At 40.0% G+C, this 24,000-nt stretch overlaps 2 protein-coding genes across 2 annotated transcripts; both read left to right on the forward strand.

Annotated features, from left to right (window-relative positions):
• The first annotated feature begins 12,675 nt into the window (after nucleotides 1-12,675).
• On the forward strand, nucleotides 12,676-14,343 carry LOC137980823 (uncharacterized). Its single transcript, XM_068828238.1, has 4 exons — nucleotides 12,676-12,828; nucleotides 13,023-13,566; nucleotides 13,616-13,761; nucleotides 13,894-14,343. The coding sequence occupies exons 1-4, from the start codon at nucleotides 12,676-12,678 to the stop codon at nucleotides 14,341-14,343; spliced, it is 1,293 nt and encodes a 430-aa protein (XP_068684339.1).
• Nucleotides 14,344-15,026: 683 nt separating this feature from the next.
• LOC137980824 (probable DNA double-strand break repair Rad50 ATPase) lies at nucleotides 15,027-15,998 on the forward strand. Its single transcript, XM_068828239.1, has one exon. It carries the CDS (start codon nucleotides 15,027-15,029, stop codon nucleotides 15,996-15,998), a length of 972 nt encoding a protein of 323 aa, XP_068684340.1.
• Nucleotides 15,999-24,000: the final 8,002 nt, after the last annotated feature.

Below are 24,000 nucleotides of genomic sequence, written 5' to 3' on the forward strand. Positions count from 1 at the left end.
CTGACTGGCCAAGACAAACAGTCTATTCCCGACTGTTAGAGGCTACTTTCACCAGCCATGGCCAAACTCATGAAATCACTTGGGTACACTGATGAAGCAAGGTTCACTGAAATTGTCAGCAACTGGCATAAAGCATCAGATGGACGAGGTTTGACTGAACAACAACGACAGCAGTATAACCAGGACATGCTGGACTACATATTGGAGGACTGGATTCCATGGTGTGCACACCAAGAGCAACGCGATTACTCAACACTGGATGTCAACAGGTATTTTTTTTAAGGTGGCTCCGAATAGTTTAGTCAGATCTTCCTGTCACAAAATAGCAATAAAAATGTTCATGAATAGCAAGTTCAAATTTGAGATTTTGATGATGGCAAGATTGGAAGGTTATGGAAAATTATCTAAGGTGATTCTGATCTCTAGTAACCAAACCTTTTAAAACTTTGCAGAAATGTCTGTTGTGTTGATTAGACAAAGATGTATCAATGAAAAACAAGTAATCTTAAAGTTATTAACCTGGACTGGGGTCAATAAACGCTATCATTGTGGAAGTTTGAAATCATTTAATGAACCTTCCAAGTCAGAAACTGAGAGACTGGATAGAGTAACTGTATCAAGAAGAGCTGACCCAGGGGTATTTGTTGCTGGTCGGGCCACACTTCCACAGCATGGCACACTAAAAGTGAGAGCTCAATTTCATGCTGCACCAGAGAGGCTCCCACCAAGGGTAGCTGATTCAACCAGCTCTAATTAAAGTTATTTGGCAATTGAGCATTCTAGTTAGGTTGCTAAGCATCAAAATCGTTCGTTTTGTGATACAAGCATGAAACTTGGCACAAATACTAATGTCAATGTACTAATCAATTTGTGATATGGAGGCATTTCAGATATGGCTTACCTTTCCAGAAATGCGCATGTCAAAATTTCGGCCATATTGTTTAAGCATGAAATCGAGGCTGAGCTTATTATGGGCGTTTATGAGCGGTTATAAATGTGGTTAACATCTTTGACACATATGTTTTACTTGAAGTTTTCGCTTGGTCACGTGACTAATCATGTGATTTCTTTGGACCTAAAATGAGGTAAATATTCAAAATATGTTTTTTTTTAAATGGTCATTGATTCAATCTTAACATACCTTTGAGATGCACCAAACTAAGAATCTTCCTGGCAGTTTCCTCCACAATGCAGTCAAGGTTGGCCTTAAGACATTTGCATCGTCCTTTGCACCCTTTTTTGCACCCACAATGAATAAGTTCATAGCAGCTGTCTTTAGCCTGGGATAGAGTTGTCATAGAGGTTTCCATGTTTTACCTTCTTTTTCCCATCCCCATATACCTGGGCTTTGTATATCAGGCTTCTTTACAAGTGACTGGCCCCATGTAAGCGCTCCTTGGTAAACTGCTCTCAAAATATGCTGTTTAAGTGCAGCACAAGTTGGTGGTATTCCATCAATACTACGTGATTTCCTGGCAAAAAGGTCTCGTCTTAGATGGTTTACTTCTGAAAGAACACTGCTTTTGTCGTACAATTGTGCAACAAATCTCTCAATCACAGGCAAAGATGCTTCGACATCTCTTAACATCGTTGAAGAGCTTGATAGATTAACTAATACATGTGTGAGTTCAGGGTATGAATTCCAAACTACCCATGCGGTTTTTTTGCCTCGTCCAGACAAAAAAGACACTGTGAAAAGAACAAATGTAAGCCAATATATATATAGCTAATAATAATAATAATAATAATAATAATAATAATAATAATAATAATAATAATAATAATAATAATAATCTTTTATTTGTTAAAGCAGGCTGATTATTCTGGCAGCTATCAGCTGATGTGGGCCTTCGTACTCCACACTCACTACCCCTACATTTACTATTTTGTACACACAAGACTCGACTCACATGTTGGCTTTTAGCTAAAATAAAAATACGTTTATAGTAAACACCTGTGTCGCAACCTGTTAAGAAGTAAAATAGTGGAAGTGCTCTGCATTTACTATCACCCAGCTCTGATGCAATATCGTTGACTGGAAGGTATCTGAAGGGCTTTCCGACTTCCATAATATATTAACTTGAATGGTATGTTTCTGTGAAATCTCATATATCGAAGCCAAGAATGTGTTTGAATATCAAGATTAACGAGACATCACGTCTTCCGTACACGTTTGATGCACTTAATTGAATTGATAGAACTGTAAAATAGTTGTTCTTAAAAAAATAAAACCATACAAATTTGCGGGAATCCGAAATAGATTTCGATCTACGATCCTCGTCAGTCGTCTGCCACTTTAAAATAAAAATACTTATATCGTTCATGGAAGAGACATTGGAATGGTCCACGCTTTCTCAGACTTCATGTACGTCATCACGAGACTTCTCATCTCGGTAGAACAACACGTCCATGTGTGACTACAGCACGCGCAATCTGGAAATAGTTCCATTCGTTTTTGGAGATATTCGTTTTTTGATATAGATTTCACAATTGACAAGGTGTGTGAGGTTTTCTTTGAGAGTAACATCAGTGTTCGGGGTATCGATGATCTAGAGTTAGGCTTGTACCTTGCATTGACGACATCACCTGAGAGGCTAGCAAAGATGGGCATAGCAAATGTATGTCCTACGCAGAAGACAAATAGGGGAAGACCACCTACAGTTACTGCAAGTGGGAGTGAAGAGAAGAAGAAGAAACGGTTCAAACCATGGAACTTAGCAATCAGACAGCTGGATGGACATACTAGACGTGTAATGCTGAGAGAGGCATTGAGAGTCATGTTTTAATGTTTAATAACGAACTGAGGAAGCAGACAAAAGGTGGACCGATTGGCTTGAAGTTAACAAGGGTATTGGCCCAGATCTTCATGATTTGCTGAGATAAAGAATTCGCCACGAGGTTGGATGAGATGGCCATCATTGTGAAAATAAACAAACGGTATGTGGATGATATCAACATGGCTATACAAGCAACAATGGTTGGAATGAGGTACAAGGATGGTAAGACCTACGTGGATGAAAGATCTGTCGCTGAGGATGAAGGAGTCAGTAACGACGGAAGGACAATGACATTGGTAAAACAAATAGGGAACGATATCCACCCATCAATACAACTTGAAGTGGATTACCCATCTAAACATCAAGATAGAAAGCTGCCTATCCTCGACTTAAAAGTGTGGATAGAAACAAAGGAGAAAGAAACAGAGAAACGAGGTGTGTCAGTGGTCATGTACGAGTTCTAATCCAAAAGAATGGCTTGAAAAGCAGTCATAAATGCTAGGTCTGCCCTAAACTGGAGTACCAAGAGAACAGTACTGACCCAAGAAGTCCTTAAGGTCTTACGTAACTGTAGCAAGATGTTACCATGGGAACGAGTAGTAGAAAATGTTAATAAAATGGTCCTGAGGATGCAGTACTCGGGGTATAGCAAGAAATTCAGATATGAGGTTGTCGACTCGGCCCTCAAAGCATATATAGAGAGAAAGAAAGATCAAGAAGGAGAAAGACCGTTACACTGGCCCAAAGAGTGGAGAAAGGAAGAACAAGAACAGGAAAAGATTGGGAAGAATGCAGTTGGGACAAACGAGGCGAAAATGTGGCAGTAATCTTCGTACCGGCTACACCGAATTCACAGTTACAGAAGAAATATCAAAAGGAGATAAAACAGCAAGGATTTAAAATCAAAGTGGTAGAGAAGGCGGGTATTGCAATTAAGAGATTGCTCCAGAAGTCTGATCCGTTTAAACCGCAACAATGTGAGCGAGAAGACCGCCCAGTGTGTAGGACAGATGGGAAAGGACCGTGCAATACAGAAAGTGTGACGTATGAAATTAAATGTACCGGGTGTAACAACGTCTACGTTGGAGAAACATTGAGGAGTGCGTATACCAGAGAGAAAGAACACTCAAAATCGCTCGGCAATAAGGAGGAACGATCAGCCTTGTGGAAACATTGTAGACAGAAACACAGTAGTGAGATACAGGAGTTTCAAATGAATGTAACCAGTGTCTACTCTAACGACGCAATGCTTAGACAAATATCTGAGGGTGTCAAGATTAACAATGTAGATGAAGACTCATTGATGAACTCTAAAAACGAATGGAACTGTTTCCAGATTCTGCGTGCTGTAGTCACGCATGGACGCGTTGTTCTACCGAGATGAGAAGTCTTGTGATGATGTACATGAAGTCTGAGAAAGCGTGGACCATTCCAATGTCTCTTACATGAACGATATAAGTGTTTTTATTTTAAAATGGCGGACGACTGACGAGGATCATAAATCGAAATATATTTCGGATTTTTTACGGTTTTATTTTTTGTAAGAACAACTATTTTACAGTTCTATTAATTCAATTAAGTGCGTCGAACGTGTACAGAAGACATGACGTCTAGTTACTCTTGATTGAATGGTATGATATATTGAAATGGCTAAAACTAGAACGTCCGTGTCAATTGTACGTATCATGATACGATTGTATCCACTCATAGATGAATCATATGTGTGAAGCATAATCCTCGTGTCAGCTTCTTGTGTACACGGCATAAGATTTGATAAATCATTGACTGTGTTTGAATAGACCTTATCATCACATGTGCTGTAAATCTCCTTTTCATCACTTTGTATGTGAACGACTTGCTCGGACAGGAGATGAAAGAGTTCCTCTTTGTTCTGGTCAACCCGTAAAAATGATTGCCAGTTCTTTGGAATTGGTGTTGATGGTGTCACTTTCCTCCGTGTACCCTTTCCTCTGTGATCTCTGGCACCTTTCTTAAGAGAGTCATCTATGTAAACATCCCAGACAATGTCCAACCTTTTGACATCTTGAATCTTGTTTAAGATGTAAGGATTGAAAACATTGTCAGCATACTCTTGGAATGTTTTTGCAGATGCAGGGTTTAGCATCTGGACTGCAGCTGCTCCATCGATGGCAAGCACCTCCACGTCAGGATGTTGGCTAGGTAGTGAGCTTGGATAGCCTTCTGGGCACTTTACAAGATCTGCTTTCACACCTTTTGTAAGCTCTCCCTTGTCTGCAAGTGATGATGGCCATGGTTGATTTTCATGGTTGAAGAAGTCATCCAAGTCCCCATCCCGACTTTGGCATGCTATGTAAAGTCGGGAGAAAAGTGATTTCAGCTCAGCAATCTTATTTTTATGACTTGTTTGTTCTTGCTTTGGAGAGCAGAACAAAGGTAAGTTGTTTTTATTCAGTGGAGCTGAAATAGCAGTCGTTCTTTTTGTAAGACGTCGGTTCATATAAGACTCAAATTGTCCTTTCCCAGTCTGAACGATATTTTTGATTGCGTGGACAACATTACTACCAACCACGTCTTTGCTGTCTAGTGTCATGGGCTCTTCTTCTTCTTCCATGAAAGGATTTCCAAGATCTTCGAATGAGTTTATGACAGACTGCAGATCATTTCTGAACAATTTCTGGTAACTATATACTTCCTCATGATGCTTGAGGTTGTCATCTGCAGAACTTACTGTAGGCGATAATTCAAATTCATGAACCATTCTTGCAAGTTCTGGTCCTGCAATCATCCATCTGTTAAGTGCACTTGTGTTTTCAGTTAGGCCTACTGCTCCGCCTTTGCATGCACTTTGCATGCACTTTGGCATTTTCTTGTTTGTGAGCTTGGTCGAGAGCTATCGATGAAAATGGCTTCTTTGTCTTATGTAACACAAATGATCCCTCAACAAATTTCTGATGCACTTCTGGACACTTGGATTGAATTTGTTGCATGTCGTGGATGTGAACTGGCAGCCACCTAGTGTAATTGATTTGATCAAGGGCAAACATCCAAGGCATTACTTGAACTAAAGCTTCCACATACAATTGAAAATCAGCAACTCTAAAGGCTTTGACTAACTTAAAGCAAATAAGTTGCAGTTCCATTACACGAGACCAGTACATGAAGTTTGGGTACTTGAGAGACATCTCTTTCTTCCAGGCTGTGAAAGATAACGGTGAATCTGCTTCAGCTACGTCTAAGTAGCCTTGATAAGCTCGCTTTTGAAGGATGTGTAGAGCAGCGTAGGTGATCTGATGTGCTCGTTTGGTTCTGGTTATGTGGCCAGCAGTAACAAAAGAATTTACTACACCTGGTGATGCAACGTTCGCATTTGTCAGCACTGTGGTCCATCCACTCATGTCCCCTCAAATTTGTTAATTCAATGTGGAGGCCTCCAAACATAATGACAAATTTGTCTTCTCCGTGGGTCAGAGGCCATTTCCATTGAATCATTTTAGCCAGTGCAAGTAGAGGTTGGTCCATGGCTATAACTGGAACTTGACCAGGGTTGACAAGCTGGATTGCATCATTTACAATTTTCATTCCATGTAGGACCATAGGAACTGAATGCGCTGACTCATGAAACATGGGCATAAGAGAAGTAATGGCAGGTTCGAATTGTGTTGGAGGCTGTTCAGAGGCATGGAATGCAGCCCACGAGATATTCTCATCTTTCCTTCTCACAGGGTACTGAGGCATTCTCTACCCACTTGTCAGGTTCTTTAGTGTAGAATTTATTGTCGTCATAGTCCGTCTTAATTGTTCCTACAATTGGTGGAGCAAACAAATCTTCGTCTGCCATGACAACTGGCTTGACATTAGCAAACTCGGTTGGCAAAGAAGGGATCTTTCTCTGTTGTTGCGGGGACCCGTCTATAACATTTTGCTCTCTCTCTCTACTCCGTGATTATTCGTTGTTGGATGCTGAATTAAGGAGATGGCAGTTCCGTGAAAAGAGTCATGAGAGGTGGTTGAGCTTGGGTTATGATCAAGATTGTCAAATCCAGTTGTCGTGAAAAGGCCATCCCTCAATACAGGTGGGCAAACAACACTATCTCTTTCGAATCTCTTGCAAACAACATTTGCAACATCAGCAGATATGTCTCGCACTCTATTATAAGAAATACAAAGCCCCAAGTTAAAAAGGGTGTCTATCAGAGCACATCCTCGAATTAAACCGTGAATTTCTAGCCCAACATAGATAGGAAGTGGACTCTCTCTTTCTCTGTTATGACAGATAGAAGTTGCAGGCGACTTACTTTTGCGGAAAGTGGTGTTGTAGATAATAAGCTGCAAAATTGAGCGTGAGGCTTGGTTTTGGATTGGTTTATCCTCGGATTCGCTCTGCTTTGACACTGGACCTTTCAAAATCATTGTTATTAGAGCCTTTAATGAAGGTGGGATGGATTTATCTTCACAATCTTGGGAAAACGTCCCAGTGAAAATTTGCGGTTGTTTCAAAATCTAGTTGCGTATCAACTTTGCTGTTTTTGCTAAGCACAGGCCATCTGCATCAAAGTCATCTTGTTCACTAGCATCTCTTATTGCTTCCCCGATGGCGGAGTCTAAGGTCAGTAAAACGTCACGTCCTTGCGAGTAGAGTTCACAACGCTATCTTCAACTCCAAATTCTTCGAGTTTTGTTTTGTACAACTTAACTAGGTCTGCTAGCTTAACATAAGGGACATTTGCCTGAGCTGTTTCAAAAAACTCATCAATATAAGATACAAGTCCTTAGAAGCTTATCTTCCTTTGGTTGTTCTCGATTTTTTGACGAAGAACAACTTCTCCTACGATTATACAACGTAGCGAGGCAATTTATGTGATACTTAGCATTTAGAGCAACCATGTCTCCAGTAGATAAATTTGCCAGCAGCTTTCGATCCTGAAGTTCCAAAGCACATTGTTTCACTCGAGTATCGATTTTACTAGTGGACGCAACTCGCAATCCCTCTGATCCTGCATCTTTTTCGCAGAAAAAGCATATTTCCTCATTGACCCCTGTTCCTTTGTTGATAGAGGTACTAGATCTTCTACTTTTGACAGGACTGTAAGGATGTGTGTCATCATCTTCTTCAGTCTTACGTTTTGGAGCCCTTTTCAGTTCAAAGTTATTAAATTTGTTTCTACATGATTTATGCCATACCGCGTCATTCTTTCGCAAGGTGCTCTCTATTCCTGACCCATCATCGACGTTCTTAGGATTGAAAAAAGATGGTGTTGCTTTGATCTCCTGGAAAAGTCTCATGTTGTTAGCTAACGAGGTATATCCGGCACCAACATCACTTCTTTTAGATTTAGCTGGGCAAAGTAGAGGTTCATCCGAATACATAGCTTCCAATCAGGCTGTGACATACTAAACTAAAAAATATCAAATAATTAAAGAAATGCTAAATTCTGACCACATGTTGAAGATCTTAAAATCTCATTAACAGAAGCATAAGAAGACTAACCCAATTCTAAAATCCTATAGCTGATTCTAAACTTCAAAGCAATCCCTAAAGTACCACCCAAATTCGATGTATGTTCTATTGAATTCTATTGTGTTGTGTCTTCTACTAGAAAAAGCCATATTACGTACTGCAGTGCACTTGTAAAGGTTTTCATTAAGCTTAAATGGCTTTTATTTCGAAAAATAATTCAAGAGAAGTTACTTCACTTACCTGAACACGTGTAAGAGTCGCCATTTTGAAAACCGAGGGAAGGCTGGGCACTAGTTTAAGGTTATTTTTGCAAATATCCTCCAAATACAATGCAAAATTCTTATAAACAAAGTAATTTTTTGCCAAAAAAATGAATGTGAATAATTCTGACTTAAAAAACCCAGAAGTACACATTAATATTTATTTATATTTAAAGTAAGTACATATTCATTTGCATTCTATCACGTGATTAGTCATCTGACTAGTCGAAAACTTTGAACAGAGCTCTCTATTTATATTCCAGATGTTAATCACGTCGATTTAGTTCTTTTACTGCCGTTAACACCGCTCAAAAATGCCATATATGCTCAGCCTCGTTTCCATGCCGAAACAAAATGGCTGAATTTTTGACATGCGCATTTCTGGAAAGGTAAGCCATATCTGAAATGCCTCCATATCACAAATTGGTCAGTACATTGACATTAGTATTTGTGCCAAGTTTCATGCTTGTATCACAAAACGAACGATTTGCACATTCTATGTATCTTAGCAGCCTAACTATTCTGTCATGTAAACTGGAATACAAGCAAGGTCCTTTAGTCAAAGTCTTAATAGGATACCAATGTGTGTTTTTGCACATGTCACAAAACAATGGCAGTTTACAGTGAACAAACAAATTATCTTGTTATAAACCTTCGTAATTTACAGTTACATACAGTTATGTTCAGTCTATATTACAAGAGGTAATGACCAACTTGGCAATTCTGATCAGCCTCTGTCAGTTGGTATTGTGGCACTAGAGTAATAACATAAATTTACAAGAGGTTGCATAAAAAACTCTAACTTCCAACATGATGTAACCTCAATGGTAAGTTTTAAAGTTGATAAAATTTATACAGATTTTCTTTTGTATTATGAGAAAAGCCTTTGTAGCCTGTGACCAGTCTTTCGTTGAAAATAAATCTCTAACTTTTTCCATACAACTTTTAATTTAAGAGATGAAAATTTCTTCAATTTGTCATTTCTACAAAATCAATTTCTGTTATTCTTTAAGTGATATTCCATAACAAATTATAAAAACTTTTGGTAAAAAGTGGTCATGTGACCCTTACATGTTGTCATACCATTTTACACTGTATCTCATCGAAATGTTATAACCATGTGGAGGCAGTGCGGCCCAGTGGTTAGGATGCTTGCCTTGAGATCCGGAGATCACGGGTTCAAGACCCGCTCTGACCACTCGCTGAATTTGTTCCTGGCAGTCCCTGGTTCAACTTCCCAGCTGCACTTGTAAATAGCCAACTGGTTTCCCTCCGGCCAGTTGGGATTCTTAACAGTTGTTGTTGTTGTGTTCTGTTGTTTCGTTGATTGTTTCAGATTGGCCCGGAAAAGCCCCTATGGGGAGTGGTCAATTAAGTATGTATATGTATGTATGTATTTGTTTTGTTTTCCTTTTATCTAGCGTAACCTTAAACTAGCTCGCACAACAAAAGGTTCCCACCTACCTATCCTAGTGATAGATATTTTTAGGTACAGTCCAAACTTTGAAAATGACGTTTGAAGCCTTATATCCTCAACCTTGACTTGTGTAATTTGTCTGGTTTCAAGTAAAGGATGTAAATACTTAGTTAGTTCCCGTGGAATGTAACCAATAAAACATGGTCCATTTCGGTAGTCTAAATGGACTGCTATGGCTTACCTGTCAAACTCATTCTCTGGTTCAGGTTTTAACATAGCTGAAACTGTCTCTCCACCTTTCATTTTTGTCAAAGCTTCGTCCAAACGGTCTTGTGTTTTTGTTGAATGGGCTACCCTAATAACTTTGAAGGGTAAAGTGTGGCAGATGGGTGTACTGTCACTTTCCACATCATCAGAGTTGCCATTTTCTTCAGTACTTTATTCAGTAACAGATTTCACTGATTTTTCAGAAGAGTTGGAAGTGGTTTCTGAAATATGGGACACCTCACTTTCTGAAGTTGAAATTTCCTCCCAGTTTTCATGCAGTTCATTAAGGGTTTTAGTCCATTTCCAAAACACCTTATATTCATTGCCATCTTGAAGTTGAATCTGGCAAGATGAATTCCAAGACATTGTTGTCGGAAGTTCATCATGTTGTAAACAGTCACTGTAGTTTATCAGTCTAGTTAGCACACTGTCTCCATCCACATATTTTACTTTTACAAATTGCAAAGTCATTACAGGGAAACTTAGCACCACCCAGGATATGGGATTTTGGTCCACTTCGGTCACAATCACATCTCTGCTAGCAATTTGTTCATGTTGAGAGCGAGTTCTTATGCTACTGCAGGAGTCTTTGTGTAGGTCTGGCTGGACATAATCAGGATTCTGGACATGGAAGAATGTGACATGCAATTTAGAATTAGGATTTATTTCTTTACTGTGCAGGGTGTGGGGTGTGCTGGACTCCAGATCAAGCAGCCTGGATTCTAGCCCAACTCTCATATTGTCTACTGTACATCTGCACCAGGTTGTAAATGCTGGGTGAAAACCCTGTGATGGACCAGCATCCCATCCAGGCATCCAGGGGGGAGTACCGAGGTAAGCTCGAATGATATGGGACACTTTGGCCTGATTCTGACTTAACCATTTCACTGTTTATATTGCTGATTGGCAATAGGTATTTATTTTTTGCTGTATTTACATATACCGGTCAATTTTAAATTACCTGATTCATCATCACATTCCAAATGAAGCAATGTTCTGTATCCCCAAATGGGAGCTCTCTGAAAGACGAAAGAAGAACAAAAAATCACCTCGAAAACGTCTCACGGTTCATGACATTACTCAGTTAATTCAACAAAAAAAGATCAAATCTCGATTAGAGCTTGTATGTCTAGCCGTTCAACAGCAACGCGAAGGGAAGACTGAGTTAGCTGAATTGATTGCCAATAGAGGAAACAGGGTAGTAGATGAGGCCTTGTCACTCGCCCTAGAATTCTCTCAAGCAGAGGAGAAGTTTGCGCTTTCTAAGAAAACACGTATCGTATTGGAGGAATGTCAGCAGCAGCAATGTAGCGAGAGTTGCGGGGGGAAATGGATTGTTGCTGCTGAGAGGCTGTTAGGCGCACATGGTATCGTAGTGAATGCCTTTTGTAATGCAATTTACACTGCTCTAAAAGAAGGTCGGGGAAAATACCGTAATGTATACATTTGCGGACCAGCAAACCCGGGTAAAACATTCATTTTATCTCCGTTAAAGATTTTCTATGCTTTCTGCAATCCTGCAACAGGTTTGTTTGCATGGATGGGGGCCCAGGATGCAGAGATTTTTCTCAACGATTTTCGTTGGAATTCAGCAATAATAGCTTGGGCAGACTTTCTTCAAGCGCTCGAGGGTGACATCGTGCATCTTCCTGCCCCTAAAACATTTTGTAAACAGGACATCGACTTAAGCAAAGATACTCCTTTCTTTGCTACTGCCGATGCTCCACTTGCGCTTGTTAAAGGGGCAATCATTGATCGCGTGAACACACAGATGATGGAAGTTTGTTGGCGTCTGTTCCATTTCTGGCGACAGATACCTCAGAGTGAGCAGGAGAATTTAGTTCCTTGTGTAGGCTGCTTTGCCAGATTTATTTTGACAAGCAAGTAATTAGTGTTCATCTTTGTGCGATCTCCCTTTGTTTACAAGAGACGGTTGAGGTTGTGACGTCAAAGTCACACTACTCGGTTGAAAACGGCTTGTCTACCTAAACTTATCTGATGTATTGGAACCGAGAAAGTAAATATGTAATCAAAATGTAACATTTTATTGATTTTTATACCTTTTCTTAAAAGTGGCAACTTCAAAGTGGTTTTTCAACAGTACTCGGCAACCTTTAGGGTAAAGTAAATAATGCTTTATATTATTTCGTTAGAACGGGAGTGAGTACTGTTGAAAATTCACCTTCAAATGCAAAACATGTGAACTTGAAACATAATTTTGAGAAAATAGTGATTGATAATTACGTGCCTTGCATGGCATAAGTATAATGCGAACCATTTAGGAAATACGAACAATAACAGCTCGTGACACTGTTCATTATTTTAACGAGAACTGTTGCTGGCTAATGAAATGTAAACCAGCTATTACATGTTATCTAATTAACCAATTTCAGTGTACTGAAAAAACTCCCTTCAGCTTTCTTGTACACATATTTTATTATTGTTGACATACACCTTTGTCACGCTTCCGCCATCTTGGATTCAACATGAGGCTAGCCGTGCATCATTTCCGAGATGGCGCAATACCATTGCTGTGTGCCACACTGCAACAACGATGGGCGCAAGAAAAGCCATAAAGATTTAGGGTTTTTCAACTTTCCAACAGAAAAGAAACTACGACAGGCATGGATAATAGCCATTCGACGTGACGAAAGTCCACTTTTCAAGGTATGTATCGTAGAGATAAAGTTCACATTTACGAACTGTCTTTGTCATCACTGCCATGCCAAGGACGCAGAACGTACACGTCTCAGTGCCATTTGTTTAAGCGCTCCATTGAGCTTATTGACTTCATTGAATCCGTTGCTAGCGAGTGTAAAGACCTTAAAGTGTTTCGATCTGTTTGTTCCCTTTGTATACAGATACAAAAGGACTCTACACTAGTGTGTTCAGAACACGTTAAACCAGACGAAATTGAAAAAACATTGGCTGGAAAGAAACGGTTAAAGAAGCAAGTAGTTCCATCAATATTTGCATGGGTTAAACCTAAACAAGAGCGATCAGAGAATTTATATCAGCGAAGAAAAAGGCTTCGATGTGACACGCCGTCGCCCTTAAGCAAAGACGTAGAGGTCAGTGATGACATGGCTGGATCTGCTTCCCTACTACCATCACTGGTAGAACCAAGCAAAGAAGGAGCTCTTTGTAATCGGATAGCAGAACTTGAGGAGATAATTGCTGTTACGTCAGAAAAGATTACTGTCATGTCTCTGGACAAATTTGGATTAGAGAGATTTTCCAATAACCCTAAGCAAATCCAGTTTTACACAGGATTCAGCTCTTATGAACTATTGAAATCTGTGTTCATTTGGTTGGAGCCATCTGCAAAGAACATGAGCACGTGGTCTCAAGTTCAGCATAGTGGTACTCCCCCAGTTGATTTTGAAAGCAAAACTGGTGACTCCAGTACAAAGTGTATGTTGCCACTTATTGACCAGTTTTTTTTAATTTCTAGTGCGTGTTAAGCAAGGTTTTCCTATTGAAGACCTGGCTGTGAGATTTAAAGTCAGTCCCAGTACAGTTCGTAGAGTGTTTTTGACATGGGCTAATTTTCTTTACTTCATGCTTGGTCAGATTCCCATTTGGCCCACAAAGGTTCAGGTAAAGGCCAGCTTGCCTGATTGTTTCAAGCTAACATACCCAAATACCTGTGTTATTTTGGACTGCACAGAGATTAAGGTACAGACCCCGAGTTCCAAAGTTCTTAATTCTGAATTTTATTCCTCTTATTAGAGTTACACCACTTATAAAGGCTTAGTAGGTATTTCCCCAAATGGGTCAGTTACCTTTGTTAGTTCTCTGTTCCAGGGAAGTGTGTCGGATAAAGAGATTACTCGTCAAAGTGGAATTCTTAACTTGTTAGAAGAAGGGGCTGTGGTAATGGCAGATAAGGGGTTTTTGATTGAAGACCTTCTCAAAAAAGTAAATGCAACATTGATGATTCCTCCATTCTTAGGAAAAAGTAAGGGTTGTAATGTTTCTGGAGGTAAGCAGTTCACAGCAGCAGAGGTTTCTAACACTCAAGAAATTGCCAGACTCCGGATACATGTCGCGAGAGCCATACGCAGGGTCAAGGAATACCATTTCTTTGACAGAGTTCAGCCTCTTGTGTTAGGTGGTTCAATAAATCAGGTTTGGAGTGTTTCCTGCTTTCTAACAAATCTGAAAGGGCTACTATTCTGAGATTAAAAATCAGTATTCAAAGTCCCCTATCACATTAGGAATAGGATTATAGAGGTTGGAATGAATTCCACCTGACCGCTTTGAAGATGAAGTGGGCATTTTTACTCTTTGTATTGTAACATCTTGCACCTCCCCTGGATTTATTCCTTGAGATCTGTTTGGTATGTTCCACGTTTGAGGTAAAGACGTTTTGGAAATGGCAGGAGGGACAGTCTTAAGACCAAGTGCCTGATAGTGGGCCAGAAGATAAAGTAAACCTATTACGTGATTGCATTTGCCCATGCCTGCTTCACATTCACATCGAGCTGAGAGTACCTTGGTTGCAGAGGCCACTGCTAATGTGACCTGCATGATAAATTGCATTTAAACGGGATAAGTACGACATTCAGTGTCCAAGTCATTTTTCACATAAAACTTGATAAGTAACATAGACGCTAATTTCACTACCGTACCTGTAATTTCGAAGGTTCATCGTTTTTCCTTTGAGATTTGTAACTCCGAGCCTTGATGATGGCTTCGTTTTTGCCGCAAGATTCTACTGTGAAAATGGATAGTGTGTGCTATTACAAACATCACCAACAACGAGCATGCGCGGGGTGTCTGTTGAAACAGACGTGTTTTTTGAGTAGGACATTTTCCCCTCCCTCCATCGCGTTTGTTGGGATGTTCAAGAGTCGAATTAAATGACAAAAACTAGAAACAATAAAAGGGGAGACCGTGGGTCCTTGGAAGAATCGCCGAGGGACGTGAAAAAACTGAACATTCAGTCTTCTCCATCTCAGAAAATCGAAGGAAATATGGCAGAAGGTGAAACCGCAACTTGTGATGCGTCCTTTCAAGAAGAACCAACCCTATTGCAATTGCGAGATATTTTAGTTAATCTGGAAAGCTCTGTGGCAGCAATATTGCAAGACAATGCTAATCTTAGAGAAGAGCTCTCGCAATTTAGAGCGACTTTTCAGTCACATGGCCGCGACATTGAGCAACTTAAGACAAAGCTTGCGAAGGTCATAAGTGAAAATCAAACACTTAGGACTGAACTTCATCAAACGAGGAAAAACTTAAAGGAGGAACAAGATGATACATCTAGAATGTGGGTGGAGCTGGATGAACTAGAGCAGTACAGTAGAAAGTCCTCCCGGGAAACTTATGGAATACAGGAATTGGCGTACGTGTCAGCAGATGAAGCTGAGTATAGCGCTAAGATTCGTGAATTGCACCCAATGTTCTGCGAAAAACTCTCTTATGTTAAAGATAAGCGACTTTTCTGGGAAATGCTCAACATGGAAATCCGGAATGTTACAATCTCCTTTGCCAAAGGAAAGGCGAGTTTGGTTAGAAAACATGAAAGAGAAATAAAGGAGCGATTGGATAAGTTGGATAAAAAAATATGTCATAGCGCTGATTTGAATAACGTGGATCAAGAACTAAATGAATATGACGAACTTAAGAATGAACTTAAACTAATCTATGAAGTGAAAAGTAAAGCGACTATATTTAGAGCTAAGTGTAACTGGGTTGAAAACCGAGAGAAAGCTACCAAGTATTTTTTCAACGTAGAAAAAAGGAATTACAACCGAAAGGTCATTAATGAAATTGAAACCGAGGAGGGCGCATCCATAAAGAATAATAAGGAAATTTTGGCGAAAATCTAACAATATTATAGTGATCTTTATCAATCCAAAATATTACTGGATCATCCACAGGAAAGTTTTAATAAGTTTACACAGAATGTAGAAATGCTAAAACTTTCAGACGAGGAAAAGGTGTCTTTAGAAGGTTACCTGACATTTGAAGAGTGTCAGAAGATATTAGAAACCTTACCAAATGAAAAATCACCCAGTGAAGATGGATTTATGGCGGAATTTTATAAACACTTCTTTGATTTGGTGGGGTATGATCTTGTTGAAGGCCTTAATGCAGCCTACGATATTGGGCAACTGTCAATATCTCAGCGCAGAGGTGTGATCACTCTATTACCCAAAGGGGATGAGTCATTAACACATTTATATAACTGGAGACCAATAACATTATTGAATGTTGATTACAAAATTGCATCTAAAGCTATAGCGAAGAGAATTGAACCAATCCTAAACAAACTTGTCCATTCAGATCAAACTGGATTCGTTAAAGGAAGGTATATTGGAGAGAACATCAGACTGATAAGTGACATTATGGAACAAACAAAAAAACTAAATAGTACAGGGGTTCTCATCTCAGTAGACTTTCAGAAAGCTTTTGATTCCCTTGAGTGGTCCTGTATCCAGTCAGCTTTAGAGGGGTATAATTTCGGTGAGGGAATTGTTAAGTGGATTCAATTGTTTTACAAGGATATAGAGAGTGCAGTTATGAACAATGGATATTTGACAAGTTGGTTTAAGCCTTTAAGAGGAGTGAGGCAAGGGTGCCCTCTTTCACCATATTTATTTATTTCGACTGTCGAAATTCTGTCTAACAATATTCGACAAGATACAAATATAAAAGGAATAGTTATCTTTGGAAATGAAATCAAGCTGACCCAGTTCGCGGTTGACACCAATCTATTTTGTCGTGACCTTGACTCAGTCAGTGCAGTTCTTAACAAAGTTAATATTTTCAGTAAATTTTCAGGGTTGCACCTTAATTTGGTAAAACAAAGGCAATGTGGCTTGGAAGATGGTCAAACAATAAAACAAGACCTCTGGAGATGAAATGGGTGTGAGAACCGACTAAAAAATTTATGTATCTTATAACGTGAAAGGAAATGACCAACTTAACTTTAAACTTAAAATACAGAAAATGCAGTCTAAACTTGATATTTGGAATCCTAGAGCTTTGACACTATATGGCAAGGTATTAATTGCAAAATCCCTAGGTTTGTCGTCTTTGATATATTCAGCATCTATAGTTAACGTTCCTACAGATATTCCTGCTAATGTAACAAGTAGACTCTTTAAATTTCTTTGGAAAAATAAAAGAGATAAAATTAAACGGGATGCTATGTATCAAGAATATGACAAAGGCGGCTTGCGAATGATAGATGTTGATGTAATGTTCAAGTCATTAAGGTTAGCATGGATACCCAGGCTGTTACAAAATACTAAAAGCAATTGGAAAACTGTTCCTGAGCATTTCTTTTGAAAATGTGGTAGTCTTCGCTTTCTCTTAAGGTGTAACTACCATACTAAATACTTAGTAGGCCTACCAAAATTTTATAGGGACGCTCTTTCTTTCTTCTCCGAACTGAAATCTCTTTATAATTATAATTATAGCAAAGAAAATCTCCTGTTTAACAACCAGGATATTCTAATAGATGGTAAACCTTTTTTTTCTTGAGGAGTGGTTTTTGAAAGGTGTTGTTTCTGTTAATAATCTGTTTCATGAATCAGACCGCTACCTTACCTTTCAAGAATTTCTTTCGAAGTATAATTGTAAATCAAATTTTGTGGAGTATTATCAAGTTTTAAGCGCAATACCAAGCTCTATGTCTAAAAAAGTGGGAGAGATGGATAACACGAGCGTGGAGGGTTTTGTCCAAGGGGCCCCATCTTTTATGCTAGATGAGAACATAGTGTTAAATTTAGAGAAATTAAGAGCAGATGTCTGTAAATATCGAGCAAACGGCGGCCACGGTCAAAAATTAAAATTCGCTCATATCTTGTTCATAGTAAGGTATTAGCAAGTAACTAAATGTGGTGTAGTTTGTTTTTGAAAAGACCGCTTCGATTAGGAGAAAATCGACAAAATCAGTTTTCGAGGTCGGCAACTTGAAACAACCAAATTTTGAGGCAAAATGAGGCGTTCTCAAAACTTCGCTCGCACGCCAAAAGGAAGCAAGTGGGGTAAAATATTCACTGATAAATCAATTTGTTAAGGGTTTTACTGCTAGTTTGGTGGTGATTTCTTATCTTAGCGATAATCTGGAAGATAAACAATTTTAATTTTGTTTGGGTTCTTTTTCAACTGACCGTGTTTTAAATTTAGGCTGAAAGTTGCGTTTTAAATTTTAGGCATGTGCTACACCTTGGTTTTACCTGAAACTCAAGCTATACGCTATTTAAACATTGTACTAAAACATATGTAAGAAATGGCTTGGGTAATTTAATTTGTACTTCAAACGAACCTTCTGAAGTTGAATAAATTTCGCCTGAAATATGAAACTTTTTCATGACCATCGGTTTGTTGTTACTCGACAAGTCACAAAAGCTTGACGCCCTTCAAAAGAATCTTTACTCGCAATTGCACTTGTTCAAAGCGTTGTATTAGAATATTTATTACCCCAGAGTGTTCTTCTTTTCTGAGTAACTTTAAGCCACTTTTTATACCTCATTTGGTGTTATTCTCAACTGATCACTCTGTGCCGGATCGGCTGGCAACCCACGAACTCGGGAAAACAAGAGAATTATTTCAAAACCTCTGACTGAACTCAGCATATCTTTCTTTATCCTACCTTAATACTCCTTGCACTTGAAAAATCCTAGGCCTTAAAACAGCTGAAATTTTGATAGACCCCTCTTAATAACTGCTAGACAGGTGTCCTCTTCATGCTTTACCCCTTTTAGTGTTGCGTGACAGATCAAAATCATTCGCACCTGGAGGGGGTAGGGAAACCGGTCAGTGTAAAACGTAGACTGCGGACTGCAGACTGCAGACCAAGGGTAAAATGCAGACTGAGAGTAAAACGCAGGCTGGGTGCAAAATGCGGAATAAAGACTGTAGACTTTTAAACATTTGTACTCCTTCTTCTCCAAATCGGTGAAATAGCTAGCCGGTATCAGTTACACAGTTCGCTTCCTAGTCGAAGTGCATTGCCCATTCGCCAGAGGTTTCAATGAACATCCGAACAGCTTAAGTCTGCGTACCTTGATTTGCAATACTTTCATAGCAGGTCATCCAAATTTCCTGCAGAACATCTTTCTTTGTTGTTGGAATGATTTACTACCTTTTTTGTCGCCATTTCATATTTTGGGTCAGCAGCTTTCATTTAAGTGTAAACATCTTGGTGTTGTACCAGTTCACGGTCCCTGGTCACGTATATCGAAAACTTCGCATCTAAAGTTGAAGCGTGAAGTCTCTCGGACGAAAAAAAAGGTTCAAGATTGCTATTATGTTTTCGGGTCGTCGACGACATTCCAGAGAAGAAAGGAATGGATTTGTGAAAGCAGATGTCATCAAGTAAGTGTTCGTTTACATGTATTTGCGGGATTTTTTTTTTCCCTTAAACCCTTCCACGACTACAGTTTACGCTCGGTCTGCATTTTACCACAGCCTGCGTTTTACTCTTAGTCTGCAGTCTGCATTTTACATACAGTCTGCATTTTACCCCTGGTCCGCAGTCTGCCGTCCGCGGTCCACAGTCTGCGTTTTACACTGACTGGTAGGGAAACAGATGCGCGAAAACGAAGCCAAAACGTGTAATATTTCTTAAAATAAGACTGTTTGTCAATCGTCAAAGATCTTGCTATTGTAAGTTCAGTGTTCTAGATTGCAAAGTCTTCGATATCACAGTACCATTAAAGACAAAAATAAACTGTCCACAACAAAAACACTTTGAATGAGTCAGGTTTTCACTGCTCAAAACTGGGTCATTGCTCGCTGAATGTATGGCCACTATACCAAGTCAAGTTCGTGCTTCTTTCTTCATATGCAAGCCTTCCAGGTTTCCCCCGCAAATGCTGTTACAATGCCTTTTTAACCAAAACCGATCATAATTATTTCTGATAAGTGCAGTTTTTTCCAAAGGCGATCAGCTTGTCAATGTAAGGGGCTTTTCTCTTTACTTTGATGTCCGTTATTGGTATATCAAAGTGCTCACAGATATCCTTACGCATTTGAATTGCAAAGATTGATAGCTTTGAATTTGCAATTAGTTCGCAGATGTTATACCTGTCAGAGCATATTGGATGAGTAAGGGCAACCTCTTGAAGAACTTCACTTCTCAACTCGTCAAAGGCTTTCTCATTTTCAACGTTCTGGTTTTCTTCAAAGTCGCTTTCCATCATTTCGTCATCTTCAAGTTTGCGCTTTGAGGACAGTCTTGAAAAGAAACTTGAAACTTGCTGACTGGTCAGAAATTCAGAACTGCTAAAAAGGCGGTTTCCATTACTGTCTCTAGCCGTCATTGACTTGGATACCGAGGCTGCATCTGCTTTCTGGCCGGTTGACTCGCCAATACGAAATTTACTGGATAAGTAGTCTCTCTGCTTCTCTGTGAATCGTGTCCGCTTTACGTGACTAGACTTAAGGGCCCAACCCATTGGTAAAAAAGGCTGATTCGAGAAGTTAAGCTCCTTTCTCACTTGTTCAATCTGTGGTACACTACCAGACTGAACTTGTAGCCTCTCTGCGTAACCAAGCGCTGCTCTGTCAAGGAGTGTTTCATGCTCCAAAGCACATTCGTGTTTTCCGAGGTCCAGATGGTGCTGTAAAGAAGAAAATCTTTGTTAAACTTTCATGCATCCTTCCTCGGGACAGGAAAATATATGAACAGCGGGTGACATCTCAGTCACAGTCTCTTCTTCGGTATCTGAGCATTGCTGGGAATTATCTGAGCAAGGTTGACGCCTGGATTTAACTTTAATAAAGTGTGCATTCGGCATTGTTGTGGCTGTACCCTCATCACATTTCACGAGATCTGGAATCTGCACCAACTGTGGAATACCGAGGTCCTTGAGGCGTATGCACTTACCAGGCCCTATTCCATACGCTCTCCAGACGGTCAGGCTTCCGTTGTTGTATACAATGTTGGAAATCAAACTCACTCCTGCAATCTTTACATTCAAGGACGTTGCTGGGTCTTGCGCTGGGATGCATGAAACGTCAACTCCAGGAACACCTCCCGATGACTGGATAGCGTCTACCATTTCCTTGGCAGTCTCGATGTTAGACCCTTGATTAAGGTGGATTTTCATGTGTGACTTAATTGAAGCCGCCTTCCTATCACACGGGCCTTTACCGCTCTGTGCGTCCGAAAAGTCCAAGCGTTTCACAGTCACTCCACTAGCACAGCCTGTAAAGCTGGCCCCCACTATCGTAGTCCCGCAGTGGTAACAGCCGGCATTGTCCTGTCTGTAAAAGACAGTTTTCAGATGAGGCAGCTGCGACTTTAACTTTCCAATAACATCCTTCATAATGGAAAGCACCGCACAGCTGTCTTGGTTGCAGGTCTGGTAAACATGCACAAATGTGATCATCTCCAATTCGTGATTTTCCGCTAGTCGAGTAGCTACAGTAATGTGCCAAGACATACCCCGCTTCGCAAACCAATCACTTTGGCTTTCTCTAAACTTTCTTGGCAAGAACTTCATGGCCCAGTCCTGAACCAGGAGTACGGAATTTTCATCGAGAGCATCAATCACCTCTATTCGGGCTCCATCCTGATTCACACAGCGAAGTAGGTGAGCTTTCCAAGCCCAGATGTTTTGCTTAGCTTGCCCTTCAATGAAGTTCACCTCTTCTACCACGTCACTAGAGACGTTGCTATCAGACATCTTTTCGATTGCGTCTTGTATTTCAGCAAGAACTGAAGAAAGTAGGTAACAGCGATCACAGGTTTCTAGATGATTGTGTGGGCAAATGATCTGATAATCTTTGTCCCTAGGGTCGCTTAGTGCATAAGCTCTGCAATGATCTGGAATGTTGGATTGCTTAGAAACATGCACCTCGATTCGATTGAAGTGAAAAGAAATCCATTAAAGTTTTTCGAAGGTTTTCATCCACCTTCCACGTTCTTGCCATTTTGAAGCTCGCCCCAGTCCTCGCTTAAAGACGGAAGGAATCCTGGTGATGAGCCCTTTCGAAGCTCTACCTCAAAAACGAGCAAAGTGCCCCTTACCGGTCTTTCCAACAGCATTTTTCGTTAGCCGTAGGTTGAACAAAGTAAAATTCTGTGCACTATCGCCAGCTTTATTGAAAAGAAGCGTGCTTACTTGTTGACTTTTGTCATGCGCACAGTTCATTTGCCTAAATATTCATATTCGTCAGCATGTTACAGTTAAAATGAGCACGGTAACTTCCACTCCACAAATCCATGCATGTTATGTTCAGTTCTTTTTTTAATACTAGGGAATCACCTTAACCGGTTCTGCGCAATTGAAGTATTAACATTAAGCAAAAATGCAACTCGACTTTTTTTAACCAAACGATCACCTCAACTGGTTCTGCCCACCGTTTTATTTCACTAGGCTATTTTAACATTTCTCTAAATTGAAACTGCGTAGGAACGACAAATCGCATTAAGCTAAAGTGAAAGTCTGCTCGAGCAAGCTTTTTCAACTAGCACCAATTAAGCACATAAAAACATTGCTGCTTTAATCATCACCAAAATCCTGTCCTGCTCGTTCCCCAGAGAATCTTGGGAACGTGAGTCAAAGACATTTTTGGTATCTTTGACTGGCACAATCGCTAGCTTCAGCTTGTTAATTGTGAAGTCTAGCGTTATTGCGATTTTTCTTATATACACAGACTAAAGTTATTTGAACTTTACCTTAAAGTCGCCCTTTAGATAACGCTTTGCGGACTTAAGCCGCTCCTTTTGTTTCCTTGCCCAAGTCATTCCCATAAATGAATCGCCCAATCTAGTTACTACGTCATGGAGATCGTCGAAGGCTTGACTACCAGCACAACTTATATAATCTAGACCCTGTAGAGACTTCCTCACAGAGGCAGAACAGACATTGAGAATTCTCAAGAGTGTACTTCGGCTCAGTGTTGTGAAGCCACTTTCACTTGAATAAGCCAAGTACTGCTTGACAATGGACTCTGGCACCATCATACGAATAACATTAGGCACTGTGATGACTTCCTTTGTTGACAGTTTTATTGATTTCTGCCCGAAGGGAAGATCCTGAATGACATGGGTGCTCGTTATAAAGTCCAAGAAATGATCAAGTTGAGTTTGGGATACCGCCATTCGTGTCTGGGATGACTGCAGTGATAGTGCTACACCTCTACCCTCGACCAGGATATGCTTCCTTGCTTCACTGAATTGATACCTCGTCAGATTGGGAATCCATTTCTTAAGTGTCTTGAACGAAACCTTGTCTGCCATTATAGACAATACTTGTCTCCTGGTTTGCCAGTTACTCGCATTCCTGTAGCACTCAGCCAACGCCTCCATAAGCACTTCATCTACAGGCTCACGCTCGTTACCACTAGGGTTTTCATCGGAAGATTTGGATGCAACAAGTGATTTCCAAAGCTGTCCACTCTGATTTGGTGCTACTTCTTATAGTACAGCATCAACTGCTTGATTTGCTTTGCGTAAGTGACGACGCCTCGTTCGTTCACTAGCCTCCTCCCATTGCGTCGTCAAAGGAAATCGCACTGGACTTATGCCTCGGGTTTCTAGAAAGGTGTTTAGCATTTCAAGTGGTTTACACTCCCGTTTGTCATGTTCACTTGCCTCGTTTGGCGAGTAGATACTTGTTGCTGGAGTCTGTAGTCCAAGGTAGGGTAAGGACGATGGTGTGCTTTCTGCCACTTGACCTACTGTGTCACTTGTTTGATCCTGCAGACGAATTGATGGATTAATTGATTAGACTGTTGACCCACATTATAAAAAGACATGTTAGTCTTGTAGATTAAGTACAGATAATAATATAAATCAAGTGATCAATCAAACAAAAAAGCAGAATGCATTAATTCAATCCTCTTTTCATAATGAAAGATACAATTCGC

This window comes from Montipora foliosa, chromosome 12 (genome assembly GCF_036669935.1).
Source record: "Montipora foliosa isolate CH-2021 chromosome 12, ASM3666993v2, whole genome shotgun sequence".
Classification (NCBI taxonomy): domain Eukaryota; kingdom Metazoa; phylum Cnidaria; class Anthozoa; order Scleractinia; family Acroporidae; genus Montipora; species Montipora foliosa.

Bases quoted from the DNA above. Each gene is read 5' to 3' on its own strand.
- LOC137980823 (XM_068828238.1), top strand. From the start codon at position 12,676: ATGGCGCAATACCATTGCTGTGTGCCACACTGCAACAACGATGGGCGC. The intron at 12,829-13,022 runs GTATGTATCGTA...CTTTGTATACAG, and splicing joins ACGAAAGTCCACTTTTCAAG to ATACAAAAGGACTCTACACT. The intron at 13,567-13,615 runs GTACAAAGTGTA...TTTAATTTCTAG, and splicing joins AAGCAAAACTGGTGACTCCA to TGCGTGTTAAGCAAGGTTTT.
- LOC137980824 (XM_068828239.1), top strand. From the start codon at position 15,027: ATGACAAAAACTAGAAACAATAAAAGGGGAGACCGTGGGTCCTTGGAA.